General features: G+C 38.7%; 1 protein-coding gene across 1 annotated transcript; it reads left to right on the top strand.

The window, feature by feature from the left end:
• Positions 1 to 3,011: 3,011 nt before the first annotated feature.
• Positions 3,012 to 17,811, top strand: LOC139727398 (monocarboxylate transporter 12-like). Its single transcript, XM_071638354.1, has 3 exons — positions 3,012 to 3,219; positions 16,083 to 16,931; positions 17,678 to 17,811. The coding sequence occupies exons 1-3, from the start codon at positions 3,012 to 3,014 to the stop codon at positions 17,809 to 17,811; spliced, it is 1,191 nt and encodes a 396-aa protein (XP_071494455.1).
• The last annotated feature ends 8,145 nt before the right edge of the window (positions 17,812 to 25,956 follow it).

The raw sequence follows: 25,956 nt of genomic DNA, 5'->3' as shown, positions 1-25,956 counted from the left end.
GGTCAAGATAGCAAGATCATCGACAGTAACCGACAAGACCAGACCACGCACATCGTTTTTCATCAGCGGGCATTTTCTTTATAAAACTCATGTTTCCAATGAATTGCAACACATCAGAATATAAGCCCTGCTTACCTATGAGAAGGAATGATTGTCACTTGAAAGGAGCCAATACGCAATAATTGTCTGATATAGAGAATCATGATTATATTGGATATACTGAGTGACATTTGAAACGAGGGTATACATGGTCATTTTGTACTTTTGAAGTAGCATGTTTTGGGTTGGTTTTTTTTTTGTAGTTGTTGTTGTAGTTGCTGCTATTGTTGTTTTTGCTTTTTTTTTGAAGGGGGGGGGGGGGGGGGTAGGCGAGTTTCGTGAGAATGGGCAGCCTGAAGATTTTTTGGAGTCCAGTGCAATGTGTATGATAGGCCTGTAGTTATAACAACAATCATTATAGAATAAAAATAGAATCCATCCATGTTTTAATCGTTTTATCAATCAGTTGATTTTCTTTGTTACTGTCTTTCCGAAAATGGTATCATCGTTATAGTTTATCCATATCAAATTCTAAAGGAATTGATGATAATATTTATGTTAACATGATTATGATTTGAAGTAATATAATACTTGATGGCAAACATAAACACATACAGTAGGTCTATATCAGGGGCGGATCCAGGAATTTTGTAAAGGGGGGGGGGCATGACTAATATTTCTGGTGCCACTTCCGGGTTTCATTTCATTTTTTTCTTTTTATTCCTTTTGTTCTTAACGAAAAATAAAGGGGGGGGTGCGCCGGTTGCGCCCCCTCTGGATCCGCCACTGTATATGATTTAAAAACTAAATTGTAATTATCTTGTTCCCGTTTCTGGTAGGAAGAGACAACCCTTTGGACGCACAAAGCAAAACACATGAGGCTCGACATTGAAAACTAGACACTCCGCCAGAACAGATCTCCGCCACGCAGCCAAGCAGCCACATATCGTCATTTCGTAATAGGCAGTGTCTTCAACACAAACTTAGAGGTACAGGGACATCTATGTACACAATGAATTAGACGCCCCAAAAATAAATACACAGTGTATTTACAAACATGTAATCATAAAAGCATTATGGGGGCACCTATGGGGTAATGCACGAACAATTGGAAAATCGGCGATTTTCACCTAAATGACGGAGGTATAATTAAATCATTGTATATGTTTAGTGGCAATTACAAAATTGCTGTATTATAAAGCTTTTGTGATTGCTATACTAATCTAATTAATACCAACAAAAACTACTTACAATCATGTCGTGTACCTCCAGCCCAAGGACAGAATATAAAAGAAGCTCTTGCGTATGTCGGAGCCAGTTTATTTAATGCACTCCCTGTAATGTTCAAACATGTACAGCCCTTTTTGGATTAAACTAAAAAAGATGCAAAGCCTATAGTGATTCAATAATTGATTTGTAACAGCGTCATATACATAGTATATCTATGTACACTTATCTATCACAGAACGTTTCTTTTAGTGGGTAACTACTCTTATAGTGCTGCGTGACTATATATAATTATCTGGATACAGAGTTTAACAGGATAGAATTAGGTGGAAAGGTGTATTTTAGTACGGTTTGTTTGTACCCATTTGTACTGGTTCTCTCCATTTTCCATTGAGGTAAGCCCTGTAGGTGCGTTCATGAAGAATTTGATGAATAAACTAGCCAGCACTAGCTTTGATAGTAAGATGAAGAGACGGACGAGGCTGTTTTACGAGAGGGCAAAATCCAAGCTTATTGTCAATAATCCAGAAAGGTTGCTGCTTTTATATTCTTTTTTTTTTTTGTGCCATATACACAATGTACGTTGCTTCAGGTCTCTATAAAAAGGCCACAAAATTCAACCTTCCTTTCTTCATGGTTCAAATGGGCCCCTTCATACCTGATTCGCCATAGCTTACATGGATAGTTCATAGAAACCCCTGAACTGTGACGGGGCTTTCGGACAGTGCATGTGTACAATGGTAATGTCACCATAATTATGTGGGATTTATGTGCCAACTGCTGAATTTAAAATCTCGTCAGAGAGAAAAAGGACGTTCATGCCAAGTATTGATGCAGTCATGGCATTTACATCAGAATGAAAACGTGAAAAAAAAAACAACACCTTACGACCCTCGCGTTGGCTGTGCATATTATCAGTCAGCTGGTATCTTCGGACTGCAGGGAAATTCGAGGAAAAGAGATGTTTACTATTGCTTCATGAGAACGGGTGAGTTGCCTGCGATGTCGAGCCCATACTTTTTAGTTTAGTTGTGCTCAGCCAATATCCGGGTTTTCGAGATCATAGCCTGTTCAACATCTGAGTTTAAGGGAAATGATTATGTTGTTTAATAGTAAAAGCATTCGGGGTGTAATAAGCCTGTATGTACATTGATATACCTGTTAGTTAATGAGATACATAATTATTTTGGAGTTTTTACACGTGTATTATCACAAAAATAATGTGGGATTCTTTCCCCCCACCAATTTGTTTTTTTTTATCAAACTTACTTAAACATTCTAAAGATTGATTATAGATTCTTATATTCAAACGGAAATACGATTACTCTTGATTTCTGTAATATACGTATATAACTTTATCCTCAAGAAAAATCAAAATTAGCCTAGAAAATTGATCGTTTTACGATACTGTTGATGTCACATGCGCGCGTATAGGTAAGCAGATGTGAGGAACGCAGGTCCCCCTCTCAAATCCCTTTTCCTTCGGTAAATTAGCCTGTTGAGCTGTGAGCATGCAGGACTCTCTTTTTTTTGTGCGTAATGCCAATCATTTGTAAAGGAATAGTTAGATAAGAGCCAAAAGAAAAATACATTTTGATGCTAACACTTCTCTTTCATTTTGCAGGATTTGGACCAAACAAGTTCTTGAAGTCATAGTTTAGTGTGATGCTTCTGACGTTCATTTTCATTCGGACGTAACTTCATCTGATATTCTCCTGAAAAAGCATATTGTGACTCGGGGAATTATGGCATCTACGACGACCAGACTACAAGATTCCAAGGACTTATGGCGCTACGTTATCGCCCTTTCGAAATTCACACTTATGTTCCTGGATGCAGGACTGGCGAAATCATTTGGGGTTTTGCTTCCAGTAATGATCACTCGCTACAACACTGACTACAAGACCATGGGGATCATATGTAGCATGCCGGCCACCCTAGCGTACTTGGCTGGTGAGTAGTGTAGTTTTCAACGACAGTATAACAAGAAATTTTGCAGTTCCTCACGCTTTTACAAAGTCTAAGATTGTTGTTCAGCTATTCAAAAGATCCAAATATTGCGCAACGTTTGTAATATGCTCAGATTTGATTCTGATAACTTGTCCTGTACGTGCGCGATATCATTCAACCTGCAGAAACTAATCTATTTAAAGCAAACCTTCGTATCAACAGAATTTAGCCTCTCTTTTTATCTAGATACTATGGGATTCACCTTGTGCTTACACATTCAAATGAATGGGAAATAGTGAGATGAACACTTGGTTAACAAGAATGACCAAATGGAATTTTGCACTACCATGGGCTGCAAGTTATCGCAGTAGACCTATATACAAAGCAAAACACGATGGAGACACTGTGGTACGATGGAAATCGTTTATTCCAGCCCTGTTCAACCCTCAGTCTAGCACGGAATACACATTGTAAGTTAAGAAAATATTCAGGGATACTTGAAGAAATAACAATGTGATCATCTCCCGTCATGATCAGTTGTTCAGAAATTTGAATATCTACTCTCCAGCACGTATTATGGACTTCGTTCATAAGGTGTTGAAGAGTGAAAGAAACAGAGAACGTGGTGTGAAGATAAGATAGGAGAGTGTAATAAGACGAGAGTTAATAGATTGTTGCAGACCGCTCAGCCATAATTGCTTGATTTTAACAGAAAATAAAGTTTGATTTTTCGTAGTTCTTAAATGCAACCATTAAAGATTCAGCACAATTTCACGATTTCATTATGTTGATAAAAAGACATTAATTTAAGTGATGAGACTCAGATAAATTCCTTTAAATAAATAAAAAAATTCTTTAAATTACTTTTAAAAGAACCTAACTTAGGGACGCTTTTGAACTATCACAGAGATCATTCCAATATCTATGTCCAGCAAATGTAAATATAGATTGTGTAAAAATAGTCCTATAGTTAAAGGCAAATGAAATTCATGAGAGTGACTAGTTGGTTATTGAAAGAGCGGTATGTCGCAAAAATTCTGGTGAACATTGTGAAAACGGGCAGTAAAAAAATTATTACAGAGTTTGTACATAAATTATTGACCAATTGATAATGATAACGATCAGTTATCTTTAAAATATTGTTTTCGAAAAGCAAAACATTGTAGCTGTAAGATCTCCAAGATACGTGGCAAATCATTCGAAGGGCTTGTTTTCCTGGAGACGGGACAGTCTGTCGAGATAAGTTTGATTTAGTGTTCCCCAAGCTATGACACCATTATTAAGACATAAAGCCGACTGTAATGGAGAGGATGATAGTGGGAAAATGATATTTAACTCTATTTATAACGCCAATAGGGATATTGTGTGACAAACACTATAAATATGTGACTTCCGAGAGAGTTTATTATTAATAACCAAACCTAGAGACTTAATTTATGTAACTTCATCTATAATAATATATATCATCTATTTCTATATTACTCGGTAGACTTTTCAAAGTTTTATTGAACAACACACATTTAGTTTTAAAGACCTTTTAAGACAACTTATCCAACATATCATTTTCTGATGTTCAGAATTTAACGTATCCACAAAAATTCGGGGATCTGAATAAGAAAGAAGTAGTGTCATCAGCAAACAGTACAAAAGATGAAATATTAAAAGCATTCGTTATTTGTACATGATGAACAAAAGAGGTCCAAAGTAAACTACCCCGAGGAACAGTACAGTTGACAGATTGGCTGCAGGAGTTCTGGCCAGATTGCTTGCGATCCGTTAGGTAGCTCCTGAAACACTCCACTTATAGGCCTTACCATAATGACATAATTTTTAAGAAGTAATATCATGGTCCAGGGAGATAGACGCCCACTTATGATGAGCCTTATCAACAGCTTTGGCCACTTTTTCAATAAAGGAGAGAATTGGTTGAGAGGTGCTGTGTGTTTTGGAAAACACCGAATTTTGCATCAGAAATAATATCATAACAATTAAGAAATTTAAGGAGTCTCGAATAAGCAACTATTTCTAACAGTTTATAAATTGGAGACATTTAAGAAGAAATAGGTATGTATAATTACAAAATTATATCATTATCTATTACTTATTTACCTTACTTATTACCTTTCTTAAATACTGTAATTACTATAGCGATTTCATTCGTGATACCATATCATTAAGATAAGGATGGATACATTTTGAGCAGTGACGAGGGTGATAGCTTTATAAATTGTAAACTTTACAGATGATATTTTGCAACATTTCTTGAGTTTTCAGACATTCTTTTATGACGGAATATTAGTTATGTTATGATGTTTAAAACAAAATAACCAAGCAAGAGATATTTAGGACGAAAAGACAAAAGTAAGAGACGATCGTTCTCTTTTCACTCAGTTATGATGTCTCGAATATGCTCGTTCGTTCCACCTTGCGAGATCCCCTATTGTCTCTTTTCTCTTGACCTAGCAAACCTGAATCTTTGTTTCTGGTTTATGCTGTTTAGTCATTAACCACTCAAAGACAAAGGAGGAATGTAACAGTGCAACTGTACTTTACTCCTATAGAACTGACTGTTGTTAAACTATTTCTCTCAACGCAGCCCCATTGGTGCATTTGTTGATGAGAGTTGTAAATGTTCGAGCCTTGGCGATTTTGGGCGGTTTCCTGTATGCTGTCCCTGTCCTGTGTGTGCCATTCGTCGATTCGACTATTCTACTGGCAATTTTGACATCAACAACAGGTAAGTGCTCTGACAATAGATCTACTCAGACTAGCTTTTATTTAGGCCCTGTCATATTATTTCTGTCACTTCCTTTATATCATGATATGCCCATTAAGTTGTGTTCAGTAGGTTCTTTCTATTTTTTTTTTTAGTCAATCAAAAGACATGGTTGCATACATTTTGAATTATTATTCAGTATTCTTACCGTCAATTATTTTGTAATTTCTTTGAGAAAGTGGACATATGAATTGAACTGAACTTCGCATTCAAAAATTCATTCTAGTTAATGTGCGAATCTAAAGAGAATCGCATCCCTCACAAATTATTTCTTGTGATCTGATTGGTCGAGAGCACTGAAAGCAATAACACGACTATCATTGCTACGATGAAAATCCTTGTCCCGTCAGAGTCCTGCTATTTCTCCAGGGAAAAGGTAAACTATCACGCTGATGACTCGCTAAACGTACCACTAATACGTCCCCCGCGAGTGTTTTATCTCGCTCATTGCTTTGACGCAAACACGGTACGGTTTTTCCACCAACGCGCGAGAGGACTGATTAGGTTTTCACGCGCAAATAAATGGGAAGTGTAATTTTGTGTGCGTAGAAGAAATGGACTTGTTTAATTGAGAGAGCGGTAAATCCCACTTGATTTGCTGTCAGTTTTGAAATGATTTTTGAGAGGTATAAAACAAATGTACCAGACCATTGTTCGAGGCATCGGTTAAACTGTGTGCCTTCGGTGACTTCGGAGCAGCACAATTTTCTTCGGGTCTGCGGATGCGCCCCTCAGGAAATTAGTCCATGGGCCAGGCCAGATATTGGTACCATCTGAGGTGGCAATACCTTTTTGGTGTCATTTTGTTTGTCGGGCATAGATATGCTTATCAAGCTATGATAGCATTTCCAAATGAGTAGCTTAGTCATAGTAAATGAATTTTAAACCAATTTGGTCTCGTTGTTATATCCCTGCAACCGCTATACAAAGAAGAGCACTGTTTTCTGTATGTTCACAGGTGTTCTGTTGTAAACGCGGTGCGCTTAGTCTTTATTCAAGGCAGCGAAGGGAATATCCAAGGGTTATGATGTCCACAGCGCTTAGTCTAATATTCAAGACGGCGAAGGGAATATCCAAAGCTTATAATACAGTGTATATCCCTTTATCTAAAAACAACAACAACAAAAAAGCAATTTCTCGCGAATTTTAGCGTATTTTTCAATTATTTATCATTTTCCGGTGAAATCGCTACGTTGAAAACGCTAATACCACGCCACTGTCGCTTTATTTCCATCCAACAATGAAAGATTATGCAAAAACAATGTACCGGTACACTACAATACATTATAATTAATAATGTTGTAAATGAACAGAGTGATTTTTGTTTAAAACTGATGTATTTGTTGAGAGGGTGTTATAAAAACAGTATAGATAATCCCTTTTATTAGGAACTATAGATATGATAACGGTACATTGTTCTAGATAAAGACTAAGCGCACCGCGTGACAGCTGTGGACATCATAACCCTTTGGATATTCCCTTCGCTGCCTTGAATAAAGACCAAGCGCACCGCGTTTACAACAGAACACCTGTGGACATGCAGAAGGCAGTGCTCGTATTTGTATAGCAGTTAGTTTCGATTCAGAAGTATAGGGATATAAAAACGAGACCAAATTGATTAAAAATTCATTTATTATGACTAAGCTATTCATTTGGAAATGCTATCATAGCTTGATAAGCGTATCTATGTCCGACAAACAAAATGACACCAAAAAGATTTTGCCACCTCGGGTGATACCAACAACCCATTTTTCGGCTCTTGGCCCATGGACTAAATAAAGTCTGGGTGCCAAAGCGACTTTTTGGGCCTAACCTTGTTTTACCGTCCACCCAATGTTTTTTGATGGTTTTACCCTATTTCGGGGGTGCTGAATCCGAATGTGGATGATGCAACACTTGCATCCTTGAGGGTTTTGAGATATTCAAGATGGCCGCCAAAATGGCCGCCAAGACCGGAAATTCCCATGTATTTCCTTCTAAATGGTGAGTAATTGAAAGCAATTGATTCTTCTACCCTATTTGAAGGGTGTTGAATCCGAATCTGTATGACGCAACTCTTGCATCCTAGAGGGTTTTGAGATATTCAAGATGGCCGGCAAAATGGCCGCCGAAATGGCCATCAATTAAAACTAGAAATTCCGATGTATTTCCTTCTAAATGTTGAGAAAAATATTGATGGTTTTACACTATTTGGAGGGTGCTGAATCCAAATCTGGATGATGCAACTCCTGTATCCTTGAGGATTTTGAGATATTAAAGATGGCCGCCAAAATGGCCGCCTAAATCGGAAATTCCCACGTATTTCGTTCTTAATGGTTCGAAATTGAGAACAATTGATGGTTCTATCCTATTCCGATTTCAAAATGGCCGCCAAAACCGGAAATTTCCACGTATTTCAATTTTGATGGTTCGAAATTGAGAACAATTTTATTGATGATTCTACCCTATTTCGATCACTGTGCTCAATGCGAATCTAGACGATGCAACCCTTGCATCATTGAGAGTTTGGAGATATTAAAGATAGCCGCCAAAATGCTCGCCAGAATGGTGAGAAATTGATAGCAATTAACGATTTTACCCTATTTCAGGTTTTCGTCAATAGCAAAATCTAAACCCAACTATACTCTGCTGATAAACGAACGCATATTGTAGTTCTTTTATATTGGTGGTCTTGATGACATTGTTGAAGACACGAGTAGGACATTTTTATAGTTATGCTTCATATTTTTCTTCAATATGATGTAATGGTTCAGGAGAGAAAAACAAAAACAAAAACAAAAAGCAAACAAACATGGCAGCCAAAGCATTATAACCTTTCCTTTGACATGCCATGGTAGCTTCATTTTTGGGGTAAGACAGCTAAGGTTTGGACAGGACATCATTAACTGATTATCTGACTGTTTATTAAAAAAAAAAGTCATTTTCACAAAAATTTCAGATACGGGGTCTTGTCGCCCAGCGACAATATCATATATACACACGAGGGATGGAAAAATCACAGGGAACACGCCGTAAAAAAAAGAATTAAAAACAAACAAACGACAACATGTTAGGTAATACATTGTAGTTGATAGTTCAGTAATTACGAATATCATAATCACGCAGAGTGCATCTGAAATTACCCTTATATCGATATCTACTGTAGTGGTCATGGATGCAACCATTTCTAGTGACGTAATCAGAATATGCCACAAGTTTCATAAGAGTACGCAGTGAGACTCATAAAAAAACAAGACAAATTTCAACACCAAATACCAGCAGGCCATAATTTAATATTACTCCTTTCAGCCAAAAAGGATATAGTTCACATCAGTCTGTGGAGCCCTTATTGGCTACCATAGGCATTACTTTATAACAATTGTGCATAAAGAAATTTTCAGTGTTTGTGTTGGTACGTTTCAGTATGATGTCAATATCATTTTTTTTCCATTACGTGTTAAATTTCCGTTTGAGACATATCGGAATATCTCACTATTAGCATTGTGACAGTCATTTTGGGTGCCATTAATTGTTAGCTGATTTGACAAATTTGCTCAACCGAATTGAATTCAAGAATACGGATTATTGCTTTTCACCTTGAGGTTTAATCCTCGCTTCAAGTTATAGCACAATATTTCACAGTTTATGAGAAAACATTAAGGAGTTTCCGTTTATACAGGACATTTGTAGATATCTCAAAACCCTCAGCACCCTCGAAATGGGGTAAGACCATCAATTTATTTTCAAATTTTCACCATTTAGAAAAAAAATATTAACATTGGGATTCCAATTTCTGCCAATTCTCGCTATCGCCAATGACGTAAAAAGTACCCTAATGTTGATTTAGCGTCATTTACGGTGCATTATGGGATAGTCCGGTAGCAAAGTCACTTCCGTTCGTACGCGTGTGATACGTGACTAATGCTATTTACACACACAACCGACTGTATTCTACGTGTACTTCCTGTTTTGCCGACTTGAATTACAGCTTTAATATGATTTGAAATTTCTCCATTCTTAAGAAATTGCTGTTAATACGACTATTGATTGTTGCTGCGAAGCTGCCATGTGTTGTTCGCACGACAATGAATGAAAAAAATCTGCAGAAATAGGACCCTTTACTGGCATGCGAGACGTGACGTGGCCGCGTGGGTGAAGTTTGCAGGTGACTCCACAGCGCAGTACGTGCACGCGCGATTTACTATTAGTGGTAGTAAGCCTAGTGCCTCCGTACTTACTTGGAAGAAGTTGCTTCGGAGACAGCATAAGTTCGAGATCACGGTTCGTTCCCGATTGTGTTCGCGACATTTCGACAGAGAACAAATAAAAACAAGGAAAAGTAGAAATTACGCGGTGCGTAATATATGTCCCCGCCGGAAGTAGTATTTAGTAGCAAAATGTACAATATAGGTCAAAAGATCAAGGTCAAAGGTAAAAGAAGTCAAAGGTCAAAATTCTATGTAGAAGTTTTGAAGCCCTCACCTAGTGCCATCACATTGAAGCAAACGGAATCGAAATCGGGTTAGAAATGGCGAAGGAGTAGCATTTTGTAGCCAATGTACAATATAGGTAAAAAAATCAAGGTCAAAGGTTAAAGAAGTCATAGGTCAAAATTCTGTGTAGAAGTTTTGAAGCCCTCACCTAGTGCCATCATATAAAGCAAATGGAATCGAAATCGGGTTAGAAATGGCGAAGGAGTAGCATTTTGTAGCAAAATGTACAATATAGGTCAAAAATCAAGGTCAAAGGTCAAAGAAGTCAAAGGTCAAAATTCTGTGTAGAAGTTTTGAAGCCCTCACCTATGTATAGTGCCATCACATAAAGCAAACGGAATCGAAATCGGGTTAAAAATGGCGGAGTAGCATTTTGTAGGCGATGTACAATATAGGTCAAAAATCAAGGTCAAAGGTCAAAGAAGTCAAAGGTCAAAATTCTGTGTAGAAGTTTTGAAGCCCTCACCTAGTGCCATCACATAAAGCAAACGGAATCAAAATCGGGTTAGAAATGGCGAAGGAGTAGCATTTTGAAGCAAAATGTACAATATAGGTCAAAGGTCAAGGTCAAAGGTCACAACTGAAATTCTGTATAGAAGTTTCAAAGCTCCCATGTAGTGCTATCATATAAAGCAAACAGAATCAAAATCGGGTTAGAAATGGCGAAGGAGTAGCATTTTGAACATTTTGATCACACACGGACGCACGGACGGACGAACAGACGGACAGACGGACACACAGACACACACACGTACGGAGCCCGTTTCATAGTCCCCTGCTCGAACTCGTTCGGCGGGGACAAAAAGATGGGCATTCCATGACGATATCCAGGTGGGTGAATATTTTCCAGCATATTTTCAGCGTATGCAGAGATGACTGATCTGTGATGTGCACATCGATCGCATGATCAAGCAGTACGCTGTGCCGGTATGTGTCAGCTTATGCGCTGCGTGCAGTGGTGCATGCTATGCGCTAACGCAAGGCCGGCCGGCCTAGGGCAATGCATGCGGGGACTATGTACAGTGTACGAGTGTGACAGGCCTGGCCACTCGCTGGCATGGCTCGGGCGGTACAGCCGCCTATATACTAGTACTGTACTAGTATCCGTGGTCGGCGCGGCGCTATAGGTAAGGTACACGTACGCGCACGCTAGCGCTGTGCAAATTATGCCCCGCGCCGGAAGTGCCCTTGCTACGAAGTGCACTAAATCTTGACGAAAAAGCCTCATCCGGGTACTTTTTACGTCATTGGCGATAGCGAGAATTATTTTGGCAGTCATATTGGACATCTCAAAACCCTAAAGAGTGCAAAAATTGCAACAACAAAATGTCGAGGGTGCTGAATAGGGTCTCACAAATTTCAATATTGACAGTTATTTTGGCGGTCATCTTAGAATTCTCAAAACCCCCCAAAACACAAGAGCTGCATCAACCAGGTTCAGATTCACCACCCTCAAAATAGGGTAAAACCACCAATTGTTTTCAATTTTACACCATTACACCATCTTTATCATCTCAAAACATTAAGGATGCAAGAGCTGTATCCTGCAGCTTCAAATTCAACGAACTCAGAATAGGGTAAAACCATCAATGTTTTTTAACACCATTTAGAAGGAAAAGGGGGGTCTACATGTGAGTTTCCATTTTTGGCGGTCATTTTGGTGGCCATCTTTATTATCTCAAAAAACCCTTAAGGATACAAAAGTTTTATCAAGATTCTGAGCCAGCACCCTCGAACTAGGGTAAAACCATCAATAATTTTCAATTTCTCACCATTTAGAAGGAAATACATGGGAATTTCCGCTTTTGGCGGCCATCTTGGTGGCCATCTTGAATATCTCAGAACCCTGAATCCAGATTCGGATTTAGCACCGTTGAAATAGCTTAGAACTATCAATTGTCTTCAATTACTCACCATTAAGAAAGAAATACATAGGAATTTCCGATTTGGGCGGCCATTTTTTTTTCAAAATTCTCAAGGATGCAAGAGTCGCATCAGCCAGATTCGGATTCAGCACCCCCGAAATAGCTTAGAACCATATATTGTTTTGAACTTCTCACCGTTTAGAAGGAAATACATGGGAATCTCCGGTCTTGGCGGCCATCTTGAATATCTCAAAATCCTCTAGGATGCAAGAGTCGCACCATCCAGATTTGGATTCAACACCCTCGAAATAGGGTAAAACCATCAATTGTGTTCAATTTCTCACCATTTAGAAGGAAATACATGGGAATTTCCGTTTTGGGCGGCAATTTTGGCGGCCATCTTGAATATCTCAAAACCCTCAAGGATGCAAGAGTTGCATCATCCAGATTCGGATTCAGCACCCCCGAAATAGAGTAGAACCATCAAAAAACATTGGGTGGACGGTAAAACAAGGTTCAGCCTTTGGCACCCAGACTAATAGTGCTATTGCAGAAGTTACCTCTGGTGGCTCATGCTAATAGTTGTAACAAGAACCTCTCGGGGCCCTGAATTTTATCAAAAGATATAATCGATTGTAGACTTCATTACTACACAGGCTGACATAGACATATCCTAGAAATGAACTGTATCTTCGCTAAAAACAATCTAACTCTCCATAACACAGGGCCCTGGCCTAGTATATTTGCATACTACATTGCAAGGGCCGCGGAACCATAAGCCTTTATTCTGTTATTGTTATCATTATTTTATATATATATATATATATATTTTTTTTTTTTTTTTGGGGGGGGGGGGGACTGAAGATTTCAATACCCGTGACTTTTCGAAAAGGTTCCATCCGTAGATTCTTAAGGGTGGGATTTCACGGAGCACGCGAACGATTTGCGAAGGACGCGAATGGCAAAATCCAGCATTCGTATTTTAGTCTGCAAAAGATCGCCAAACGAACGTAAGGGACCGGAAGCGTCGTCAATTGTTCGCGAATGTCGTTTTTACTTCGGCGAGAATTTCAAAAAAGTTTGAAATTTTTTGCGAACCTTTTCCGCACACTTGGTCGTGATTTGCTCGTGAATTGTTCTCGAAAGTGTCTTTAAAGCCTCGTCATATGCGTAAGACCTTCGCAAGACACGCGCGATGTTCGCAAAATGTTCGTGAAACCCCAAACAGACTCCGAAACTTTGGAGAATGTCTCGCGTATGTTACGAGAAATCTGCGAAGTTTTTCCGATCATTTTACGACGTAATCGCAAACTGTTCGCGTACCTTTTGAGACATTCTCGCGAACGTTTAGCGCACGTTTGGGGGATGTATGACCTAAAATACGTTTTCTACAAATAAAAATCGTAGCATACATCTAAACATCAAAGAATTATTAACAACTGTAGTAACAAAAGAAATCAAAGTCTAGCAAAGAGAAAGAAATGTTTGATATCCAAAAAAATCGCAGAATACACTTAAAATTAATCTAAAGTATGTATGAGTTCATTTGAACTATAGAGATTATGTGTTGGAGGAACTGCATAAAAAAATCAAATGCTTTACTAGTGGAGATAGGTATTAGGAAAAAAAAATGTAGGCAAGCACACGATAGAGAAATGAGAACAAAAGAAAGGAGAAATAGAAAGAAAAAAAATCAACTCAAGACAGCTTCCACCTCTCCTTGGGTACATTTTCTCCCATGATTATTGGAAATTTTTCGTTGTTCGCATTTCCGTCGCGTGTTCTTCGTGTACGTAACATGCTGTACTTTAGCAATGATACACACGACATTCGCACATACTTCGTGGAAACTTCGCACAAATTGCGCAAGAATACTAGTAGTTTTCGGCTTCATTGTCGGAACACATTCGGAGTAAAACTTTTCCGAATGTTGGATTTTGTCACTCGCGTCCTTCGCAAATCGTGCTCCGTGAAATCCCACCCTTAGGGGTAAGGAGGGGGAAGAATTTTTATTATCATTGACCTTGTTGACCACTTACCCCCCCCCCCCCCCCCCCCCCCCCCCCCCCCGCCGGGAGCGAATATTTTTTCCGTACATGGAAACGCTACAGGACATGAATTATTCATAAGTTTAGCTGAAATTTTGAAGTGCGCAAGCGCATGGACTTCGCTTGGCCAGCCAACTTGTACGCAATGAACGGACTCGACTCGCACGGCCCTACTCTCTGTGTACACGTGCAGCGAGCTACCTAATACTAGTAGTAGTAGAAAATTCGAAAACTAACAGCATTTGTCAGCGTTTTTCACGTACCTTTGTGGGTCAAGACGTCCGAGGATGTTCGTCCCAAACATTTACGCACGTCGCACTCGGAAATCCCGCACATGTAAGTACTGTACGTATAAGCGTATACGTACGCCACATAATTGTTGTGCACAAGAAAGGCCAACTGGCAGCCCGAACGAGAAGTTGTTTACAGGATTGACAGCGCGTATGGTAGCGCGCGACGCACTTGTAACAACTGATTAAGTGCGCACTGCTAGTGTAAACATTGTGACGTCAGTGACTTTACGCTTTTTTGCAAGGCCGTGCATGATAGTAAAAATTAATGCACGCACACGTGACTCATTTCAGCGCTTCCAATTGGCTACATTCTTGAACCCATTTTATAACAATGAACAACATGCAGGAAAATAACTGTCGCTTGCGATAGCTCTACAACACACATCACATTGCACACACATATCTTTCACCTTACAAGTACGTCTGATACAATCACGCCGACATATCACCTACTTCTAATTAACTAATCAGTTTGAAAACACAGAACTAGACTCTACTGAAGTTCGGTCTACTATTATTACATGTTTACATGTGGATTTGTAATGATCTTATCGTTGTAATTCGAAAGAGCACTCGAGATGCTCGAGTCACCATGTTCACTGGCAGCACTGAGAAGTCGATTGTGAATACACGTCCGCTTCATAAACCATAGCCAAGTAGTAGTAGTGGTAGACAGTAGGCCTACTGTCTGACGGGTAGTGGTGTAAGTTACGAAATACTAGTACCCAATCCACACAAAAAAAAAAGGTCGTGCAAAAGATTTCGAAAGAGCTCTTATTTGGCCATTTATGCATGTACTAATAGTGGTAATGTGGCATCAATTCCACAAGCCTATGGCTGTAGAAGTTGTGACTTGTTAAGTTGTACCAAGGAGGTACTAGGGTACTAGTACCTCCTTGGTTGTACATTTCACGTGAACTACGCATGTACTGCTCTCCTATCCACGCTGGCTACCGGCTGCCCTGGCTGACACTCACGATGCTCTCCGCTAGCTGCCCGCATATTTCCAGCGGGGTTACGTAGGGCGCTCATGAACTGCGAATCGAATGTAAACTGAATAAGCGAGCACACACCAAGGATACCTCCTTGCACATACGTATGCAGGCAGTGATCACACGTCATCATGTATGTGAAGTCCACGCGCTTGCGCACTTCAAAATTTCAGCTAAACTTATGAATAATTCGCATGTCCTGTAGCGTTTCCATGTACGAAAAAATACTCGCCCCCCCCCCCCCCGCGACGCAGCCTCCCCACCCACCCCACTATAAAAAAAAAAACACACACACACAAAGCAAGCAAACAAAACAACAAAGCTCCACGGCCCCTTTACATTTAGATAAATCTTCAGCAACTTTCTAGCAACGATACATTTTTGGTCTTCTCTTATTTTTCCCCCTCGCCTTCTGCAAAGGTTTTGGAATGGCGTTGTCGTTTCTACCCGTCTACGTGACACTAAATGACTACTTTCCAGTTTCGTTTATCTTCTACAACACAATGACTCTCTTCGGATTAACACTTGGGGCTTTCTGCCTTCCAGTGATCGTTGAGAGATCACTAGAAGCCTACGGACAGAGAGGTGCATTCCTTATCCTTGGCGGGATATGCCTCAATGCTGTCGCGTGCGGAGCTGTGGTCCGACCTCCAACGGACCTCTCCGAAATGAAAAAGAAGGAAGAGGAGATGAAGCGAGAAGGACAACTGATAGAAGACTCAACAGGATCAAGCCTTGCCACAAATTCTGTACAAAATATGGAAACATCGTCGGGGTGTGCAAAGTCACTCCTTAAGAGACTGAAATCTTTAATCTTTTTCTCTGAGCCGAAATTCGGGCTTGTTACACCAGCAGTTTTCTTGACAAGTTACGTCCTGTATGCTTGGATGCTTTTCCTTGTGCCTCAAGCAGAATGGCTTGGCATTGAACCCTCTCGTGCTGTGTTTCTTTCTAGCATCGCAGGCATCAGCGGCATCTTTGGACGAATACTTTTTCTCGTCCTGGTACGCTGGGAGTTGAACCCTACCCTCATCTTCGTCCATTGCTGCTTCATTTGCTCAGTGTCATTTTTCGTTTTAACCTTGAAAGCGACGTACGTCTATCAGGCCGTCAATGCCTCTATTCAGGGCTTCTTCATGTTCATTCTTGACTCCCTCCCGCACACGTTGACAAAGAAGACGGTAAGACGTCAGGAAAATATCTCTAAGGCCCTTTCCACCATGTGCATAACCAGTGGTATTGGCGCCCTCTTCGGTGATCTTCTGTCAGGTACTAATGAGATCTTATTTGTTAGATTTGCATCATTATCGTAAACCAATTATACCAAGTGTTTGCAAATACAGTAGGCCTATATTTGCTATATATAATAGGCCTACAATGCCATATAACTGTGTTTTGAATATTATGCCACGTCAAGGCTATAGTAGCATGATGCTGCATCTATGGTCGTTTTATAGGTCAGTGTCTCTGTCAGCATGTTAGTCGGTATGATATACAGTGTCATGTACATAGAGATTTAATTTCCCTTTTAATAATGTATATATAGTTAAACATAATCAGTATTGTTTGTTTACCTTATAAGAAATTGCAGTGACATGGTTAAGAAGCCATGACTAGACAAAACAAAACAAAATAAAACAAAAAAACAATCTGGTAAACATGATGTTGACGATTATGGTCACACAATCTTTTGACACTTTTTATGATTGTAGTTTGAATGACTTGATATCAGATATATAGCTAGATCAATTTCTTGCAACATACAGATTTTGCTTCTTGCTTGTGAAATATGCCAACAATAATTCAAAAGACACCAAGATGATAGTCAACTGCAATCACTATTAACTTTTCTCGATGTTACCATGTCACAATGTATTAGTGATCTATTACGATGCATACATGCGGATTCCTTTAAAAAAAAAAAACCTTAAAATATAGAAGTTTAGATTTGTCAGGATTGTTTTGCCACCCTGGTTTTAAAATGAATTTTTGAATCTTTCTTATTGATTTGACAGGTCTCATCTTCGATGTAACTGGATCCTATACCGTCGTCTTTATGGCATTCGGGTTGGCTGAAATTGTTATCCTCGTGAATCTTCTTGTCTCAGAAATCTTTGACAGAATGAACAGGAGCAACGTGATTTCTTAGTTGGAGCTGCCGTGCATGAGCATGTTTAAAGAAGAAGAAAAAAAGTAAGAGCCAGAGCAGTGTGCATCAAATTTTGATGAGGAACCACCTTCAAGGGAGAATAGCTCAATGAACACTGAGTAAAAGTTTTGGTATTCTCATCTCATAGACATACACTTGGAAAAAAATAAGGTAAACATATTATTCATAGGAGATTTTGATGAAAATCAATATCATACTAAGGGTAATTCTAGGTCAGTACAATGGAAAACTTTACACATGACGTGCATGAGTGAACACATTCGTTTTTGCCCTCCAAGGCACACGAGTAAAAATTGTGGAAATTTACATGTTGTCTTTCATTTGCAAAATGTCCCTCAAGATAACTATAGCAGGCATGTCTGAAATAGCAAAAATAAGTTTCAGTTCTCTTCATCTCTTTATAACCTCAAACAAAATCAAACTAGAAGACGAAAATAAGAATTTCCAGTCAACTCAAACTTCAAATGACAAAGAAAGGCACAAAGATGATTAGATTGACGATCTTTTTTTAATTTCGTTCTTTTAATTTAGGAATCTAAGAATTCATGAGCCAAATTCAAGAACCAAATTATTTACAATTTTCCTCATTTCAGGCATTTTCAATATTGCTTCTTCTTTCATTTCATTTGAATTTGGATTTGACAGAAGATTCATCATTTTCCTCCATCATCCCAAGCTTTATTAAACTTTTTGGCTTCAAAGATATATTAAAATCATAGGGCTATAGTTTTGCGACTAACATTTCCTATTAATTGTGTCATTAAGTAGGTTCTATCATCTTTTGAGCATTTATACATAGACAAATAGAGCCAAATTTACGAAGATCGACGCCATGTTTTATATGTTTACATTGATTTACTAGACCGGATATTGTGACTAACTTCATTTTTATTATATTTTATGTACATTCCTGCATTGGAAAATATGAAAATAAATTGAATTGAATTGAATAAATTGTCTTTTTCTATTGTTGTATGGAAGCGCACTTACGCGTAAATGACAGCTTATTCATATTTGCTATTTTTACTTTTTGTGCCTTAATTGGATGAGAAAAACAAAGGTGTCTACTCATGCGTATTTTAAAGTTTCCCCTTTTTGATGACCTACCAGACTGATAGCCTATGAAATTACCTTTAATATGGTGTACATATAATTAATACATTAATTTTTACCCAAATGTTCTATGGGAAACATAAACTTTAAAAGGTTTACTTTTTTTCCTTTTCTTTTTTTGCTGAGTATATACTATAGAGGGCACACTCGGTCTAAATGCCTTGCCATTATTATGAAAAAGCCGTCCGCCATCTTTAATAATGTTGTGTATAATCATCCCGTCCCCTCTAAAGAGGCAAATCAATTATGTCCCCCGGATATAATGGAGCCAACTCATGCACGTTAAAGATCCCGCTTCATTCATCAAGAGAAGGATATGCATAACTATTACAGTTCAGTTGTCCCTCTCTCACATCCAACTGGATACGTTGGAAGGCCAGCTATAATCCAACTGAATAAGGGCTACTAGTATCCAGCTATCTTCTCAGATGGAAAATAAAACAAACAAACAAACGAACGAACGAACACATTATTATGGTAATAAGTGCGCCCGAGTATAAATCGATCGGGTACACAAGGTACGTACACATGGTACACTCGGCGTGTATGTCGATCTGTGTATGAAACGTTGTATGTGTGTGTGTGTGTGTTCGGATTATCGGCACACCATTGTTACATCCAGAATGGGTCAATTCATTAATGATTTTCGAGAAATCAACAAATATCAAGGAAAAACAAAACCAAAAGAACAAAATCCATGCATGCATCATCTATGTATCCACGGAGTTAAAGTCTATACCCTAACCCTTTTATAATAATTCAGCATACTGATAGACTAATCGAGTGAAATACTTTCTGAAAGTAGGCCCTATGTCATCAGAATGAATAAATTAATGAATAAACAAAGTGATGAAAAAATCCATTAAAATTATGAAAGCAATGAATTGTAAATTTCTGAATACACACAAGTAATTAGATTTTTTTTCCATCCTGCGCTGTATGTTTCTTGAACGCACAAAGAGAAAGACATATTCTTCGATTTCTTGAGGGCCCCTTTCTCACTTATTCCCACGTATTTTCGGCTTGCGTATTATAAATGCGTAATATAACAAATACCATTTCGGGGAGCGACATTCGGCAAATAGGTCCAGATAGGCTGGACTCCCGCTCGATTTGCAGGGAAGATCTAGTTTCATCAAATTGCCGAACGTATGAGACGTTCGTCCAAAGAATTATGAACGTGTGCTAACCGCATTACCAGCGTACAAAATAACGAAGGAAAGCGCTCGCGTAGCGTCCATCCAATCGAAAATTGGCTAATTCCCACAATTTGATACGATATGCTTTTTTTTTTCATGATGACTTTGAAGGGAAAGGAGTGATATACTAGTAAAAACATCTTTAATTCATTTGGGCATGAAATTCCATATATTATCATTACCTGGTCCATGGTGTTGGATACATGTACATGCAGGCGCGCCGGAAGCAGTTTTGGATTGGGGGGGGCAAACATTGGAGGGGGCTCAAGATTAGACCATGCATATGTTACACAATATACACATACACACACACACACACACACGCACACATATCTATTATATATATATATATATATATATATATATATATGTAAAGTGGCGTACGGTGGGTCGAAACATGGGGGGGGGAGCCATAAAGTAATTTTGACGGTCTGTATGCTTGTGCGTGTGTGCGAGAGCAATAATGGGACTACAATACATTACGGAATGTGATACATTCAACAACGCAGTCATTGAGGAACATTGTAAGTTTTCCTTACATGGATTATGGAATGACGGTGTGAAACGATCGACAAATTATATACTGTCAGCAACATAAGGTGAATGGCATAACAATAAAATGCGAGCGAGCGAAGCGAGCGAGCTTGAAAATTTTGATATTCTACAGTTCCAAAACTGGTGTTTTAATTGTAGCTATATATTTCGCTTTGGAAATAAATGGGGGCGCATCGGGCGCAACTACTGGCAATCATTGGCAGCAACATTAGGAGAATGGCATAACGATTCAATGCGAGCGAGCGAAGCGAGCAAGCTTGAAAATTTTGACATTCTACAGTCCCAAAACTGGGGTTTGTAGCTATATCTTTCACTTTGGAAATTAATGGGCGGCGCATCGGGCGCAAGTGCTGGCAATCACTGGCCGCAACATTACGAGAATGGCATAATGATTCAATGCGAGCGAGCAAAGCGAGCGAGCTTGAGAATTTTGACATTTACAGTCCAAAAACTCCCGTTTGTAGCTATATCTTTCGCTTTGGAAATTAAGGGGGGGGGGGGGCCATCGGGCGCAACTGCTGGCAATTACTGGCAGCAACGTTAGGAGAGTGGCATAACGATTCAATGCGAGCGAGCTTGAAAATTTTGACATTTTACAGTCCCAAAACTCCCGTTTGTAGCTATATTTATCTTTCGCTTTGGAAGTTAAGGGGTGGGAGCATCGGGCGCAACTACTGGCAATTACTGTCAGCAACATTAGGAGAATGGCATAACGATTCAATGCGAGCGAGCGAAGCGAGCGAGCTTGAAAATTTTGACATTCTAAGAGTCCAACAACTGCCGTCGTAGCTATGCTTTTCGCTTTAGAAATTACGGGGGAGGCGCACCGGGCTCAACTGCTGGATGCGAGCGAGCGAAGCGAGCGAGCTTGAAAATTTTGACATTTTACAGTCCAAAAGCTGCCGTTTGTAGCCATATTTTTTCCCCTTTTATTCATATATATACATATTTATTTTGTTTTCTTTGTTTATTCATTTATTCTTCTTCTTATTATTATTATTATTATTTTTTTTTTTTTTGGGGGGGGGCTTTTTTGGGGGGGGGGGGGGGGGCAAAAATGCGTTTTGCCCCCCACTTTTTGGATGGGGGGGGGGGCGGCCGCCCCCCCTGCCCCCCCCCCCCCCCCACTTCCGGCGCCTATGTGTACATGTATACGCTGTATATCCAAAGGCGAGAAGTAGCCTCGGGTTATATTCAAATGAAAATCAATGCGATGGTGAGTATATAGGATAAGAGTGTACGTGTATAAACATTTCATGAAGGTATACATCATTAATAAAAGGCTGTAATATATTGATATACTTGAACAGAAAAAAACAATAGAGGATTGATAATACATGTATATAGGTGTGAAGATTGTGTACCTGGTACTGTTGGGGTTTTGAGTTGTTTAAATAGATAACAGTTAATTGTATATGAGCTAAATAAGCAAAATTTGTACAAATCTTTTTTTTAACTATAGAGAAAATAATGAATTTGAGATTTGTCATAGTTACCCCACACAGTCATAATTATTACAATATCATAGTTGAAGGGGTGGTATAGCTTTGGTTAAGATGGTGCCTGGGTTTCCAACTTTTTTTTTCTGAGAATCATGATGAAAAATCTCTGATGTAGTATGAAAGAGCATGTACTGTACAATTCTAAGAAGAACTCGGTTTCATTATCGAAAATTGGTTTTGAAATGGTCGAGATATTCAATAACAAAGTGGTCTTAATAAAAGGTAGGACGCATATAATAAGGATCCACTTAGTTTTTCTTTGTTTTTGAATAAAAATATCGTCTCAGCTGTTTCAAAACCGATTTTCATCAAATAAACTCTGAATTTATAGTATTGTGTGCTCTTTAATATTTCATACGTGGTTTCTAACTTATCATCTCGCAAAAAGTTAAAGTCTGCATTCCCAACCTCAACCAGAACTATACCATCCCTTTAACGCCTTGCTAAAAGAACGATACATTATCAAAGAGAAACTTTTTAAAGTCAAATTGTCAAAATAGTTTCACATTTTAAGGAATACCAACCGCTTTTGAAATTGAGGCATTTTCGTCAACGTCAAGAGTGCATAAAACGGGCCTCATCTACATCCATAGAAAACTAGTTGCACTTAAATCGTAATACCTTTACTAGTTCTGTATGCATTGTCAGTAAGAGTGTTTATGCATTATGTGAATTAAATACAACATACAATAATTTTGTGTATTGGCAAATTAGATGAAATTGAGATGTGTGATGACTGAAATACACAATTTGTAATGTTTATCATTTATAATGATATATCATTCATAACATATATATATATATATATATATATATATATATATATATGTGTGTGTGTGTGTGTGTGTGTGTGTGTGTGACGGAGGAATGACTCGCAGACGTTGCAGTAATGTTCACTATAGCCTTTTATTCTAGGGCCTATATATGTGCGTACGTGGCCAAGGCAACTTCTCATTTACGAACCTTCGGAATAACGGACTGTAATAACCGCTTGGAATAACTATTCATGTACATCACGTGTCATTCACTGAAGATTAATTCATTATGCTATTGCTATGTATAAAGAAGACAGCAATGAAGAAAAAACTAGGAAAACATATATATCTTTAGAAAATGTACTTAAGGTAACAACCCCTTCTGGGCTAAACACAACTGCACTGCAAGCCATTATAATCATACTACTCGAGAACACAAAAGTTTAAAGACATGGACAGAAAGGGGGAGGGGAGATCTTTGATTTGTGATACAATTAAGATGTACATTTACAGTGGCGGATCCAGAGGGGGGAGCAACCGGCGCACGCCCCCCCCCCTTAATTTTCGTTAGAAACAAAGAAAACAAAAAGAAAAAAATGAAATGAAACCCGGAAGTGGCAAAAGAAATATTAGTCACGCCCCCCCCCCCCCCCTTTACAGAATTCCTGGATCCGCCCTTGCATTTATGTAAATGCACGTAGTGATTTACGCCAGACCTGTGAGCTGAGAAAGATAACGCCAAAAACAAAACAAAACAAAAACAAAAAATCGAGATTTTCGATTTTTCTCTCCTATCTTTCAATGCGTAATCACTGGTTTCTTAACTTTTAAATTTGATACAAAATGTGCGATAAGCGATACATTTCATTTTTTTTTTGGGGGGGGGGGATGCACATGCTTTACATATTGCGTATAACAGTGTATAAGCGTGGACTATATGAGAAACTGACGCATGCAGTCTTTCAATAATTTGATCACATTTTTTACTTTGAAAGTAGAGAACAGGTATCCAATATCGTACCTCATTAGCCACTTTATTTCGTTCATACAATGTATTAGAAAAATCAGTACAGATCCATGTAATAATATGTAATACAACCAGAACGTTTTGAAATAATCATAAAATTGTGTGACATACTGCCTTGTATATACATCAATCACTGTCAATGACTGTCAAGCGGGCTGTCAAGAAGCAGATCACGACTTCGGAATGCATTTCGCGTTTTTGTACGGTGTCAACAGAAGGGTGACTAGAAAGACTGATACGATTGCGCAGCTGTGAACAAATATAGTAATGATTTGTCTTACCTGTAAAGCAATCCTAAATCCCGTAAACAAGATAACGGTGAGCAAGTTGGCTCAATTGACGGCACGACACTTTGGTATTTACGAACCGAAACGAGAAATCTTTTAAATCTATACTTCAAAAGTTCATGGGAAATATCGAGATATCTGTCTTTTGTTAGCTCTCTTCTATATGAGGGAAATTTCGGGGGGGGGGGGGGGGAGGGAGGTTTCTGACAATGTTCCTTTAAAACCAACCTCTAGACCTATACAGTCACAGTGCATTGACTTGTGTAGCATTCTTTTGGTGTAGTTTCTATCCAACCTTTTCTTTTCACATCATTTCAATGGAACGGTACCTCAGTCTGCTAGGATCTCTGTTTTTCCGATCTTCCATCATACAAGTTCAACTACAGACTGTACTAGTACTATGTCGATCAAGTTATTAGAGCGTATCTATATTATCTAATAAATAAAGCCTCAAAAACCTTCAAAGGTGAAGTCGCTATCCTCAACTATCACCCCTGCTATACAGGCTTTTTCCCCGTCTGATTTGTGTGTGTGTGTGTGTGTGTGTGTGTGTGTGTGTGTGTGTGTGTTTGTTCCTTTTCATGAAGTTCACTTCGTACAAACTAAAACCTGCCATTTCCATTTAAAATTATTTCAGCAACATTTGTTACAATAACAATTGCAAACTTCCTGCTAATAGGTTTCAAGCACTTTGCCTTACAATACTTCGGCCCCACTTGCATTTGAGGATCAGTGTGCATCGGTTTCAATTTTGGCACGGGACATTAATTAATTGTCACATCTAATCAACTATTTGTACAATCTTTGAAATGACTGGATGGAACGATGCAGCTTACCTGAATTGCCATAACATAAAAGGAAAACTGGTGATCCATGCGCGCAACCATACTGTTCGCCATATCAAATTCTGCCTCTTGAACTTGAAGTTATTATGCAAGACAAATAAACTTTATCTAACACATACGTACATATTCTTTTACTCTTTGTCTCTCGTTGCAGATATACTACAAACACTATGTAAACGAAAATATGCCATCAATAGACAAAACTATGCTGCAGAATACATAACATATTGTACTTATATTCTTTAAACAGATGGAACCATTCAACAATATCCATACGTAACAGGCCTGAAAACCGTGTGACAGTGGTCATCCCCTAAAGCGTAAACACCAAACGAAATATCCAACTTGTATCCTAAAAGTAGATTGCCACATCTCAAAATGTTCTTACAAAATAGGCCTGAAAATCAGTCAACAGTGGTCATCCGGTAAGTGTGTCGGCTAGGTGATGTTTGTATTTCTGAAATGGTTGAAGATGGCGGGATTTGAAAAAAAATAAAAACAAACAAACAAACGAACAAAAAATGCATGACTTCGTCAGTTCATCGGGGTGGAAGGCATCATGTCTGATATCATTTTAAAAACAGAAAATTATCTTCACGTGCTGACAGACTTCACACAAAATAAAAAGGTTTGCGCGGCCGTGCTCAAAAGAAACAAAGCCGTTTTCAGACTCTTTGCTGGAAATTTCATTGATCATACAATCACTGACAATAAATGAAATGTGAAGCAACTGTAACTATGCTGACAGCAGTTAGTTTGGAAAGGCAATTATGATGTAAGAAACTGTCTTTAGGGAATGTGGCAGTTTAGTCACAAAATGGCAAACTTTTGTAAAGATAAA

Source organism: Diadema antillarum, unplaced genomic scaffold, assembly GCF_040938485.1.
Source record: "Diadema antillarum isolate AM-2024a unplaced genomic scaffold, OU_Dant_1.0 seq00000130_RagTag, whole genome shotgun sequence".
Lineage (NCBI taxonomy): Eukaryota > Metazoa > Echinodermata > Echinoidea > Diadematoida > Diadematidae > Diadema > Diadema antillarum.
This window is presented reverse-complemented; position numbering and strand designations above follow the sequence as displayed.

What these genes read in the sequence shown, in the direction of transcription:
- LOC139727398 (XM_071638354.1), top strand. Translation starts at nt 3,012, where the DNA reads ATGGCATCTACGACGACCAGACTACAAGATTCCAAGGACTTATGGCGC. An exon ending in CACCCTAGCGTACTTGGCTG is followed by an intron (nt 3,220 to 16,082) that starts GTGAGTAGTGTA and finishes CCTTCTGCAAAG; the next exon opens with GTTTTGGAATGGCGTTGTCG. An exon ending in CTTCGGTGATCTTCTGTCAG is followed by an intron (nt 16,932 to 17,677) that starts GTACTAATGAGA and finishes TTGATTTGACAG; the next exon opens with GTCTCATCTTCGATGTAACT.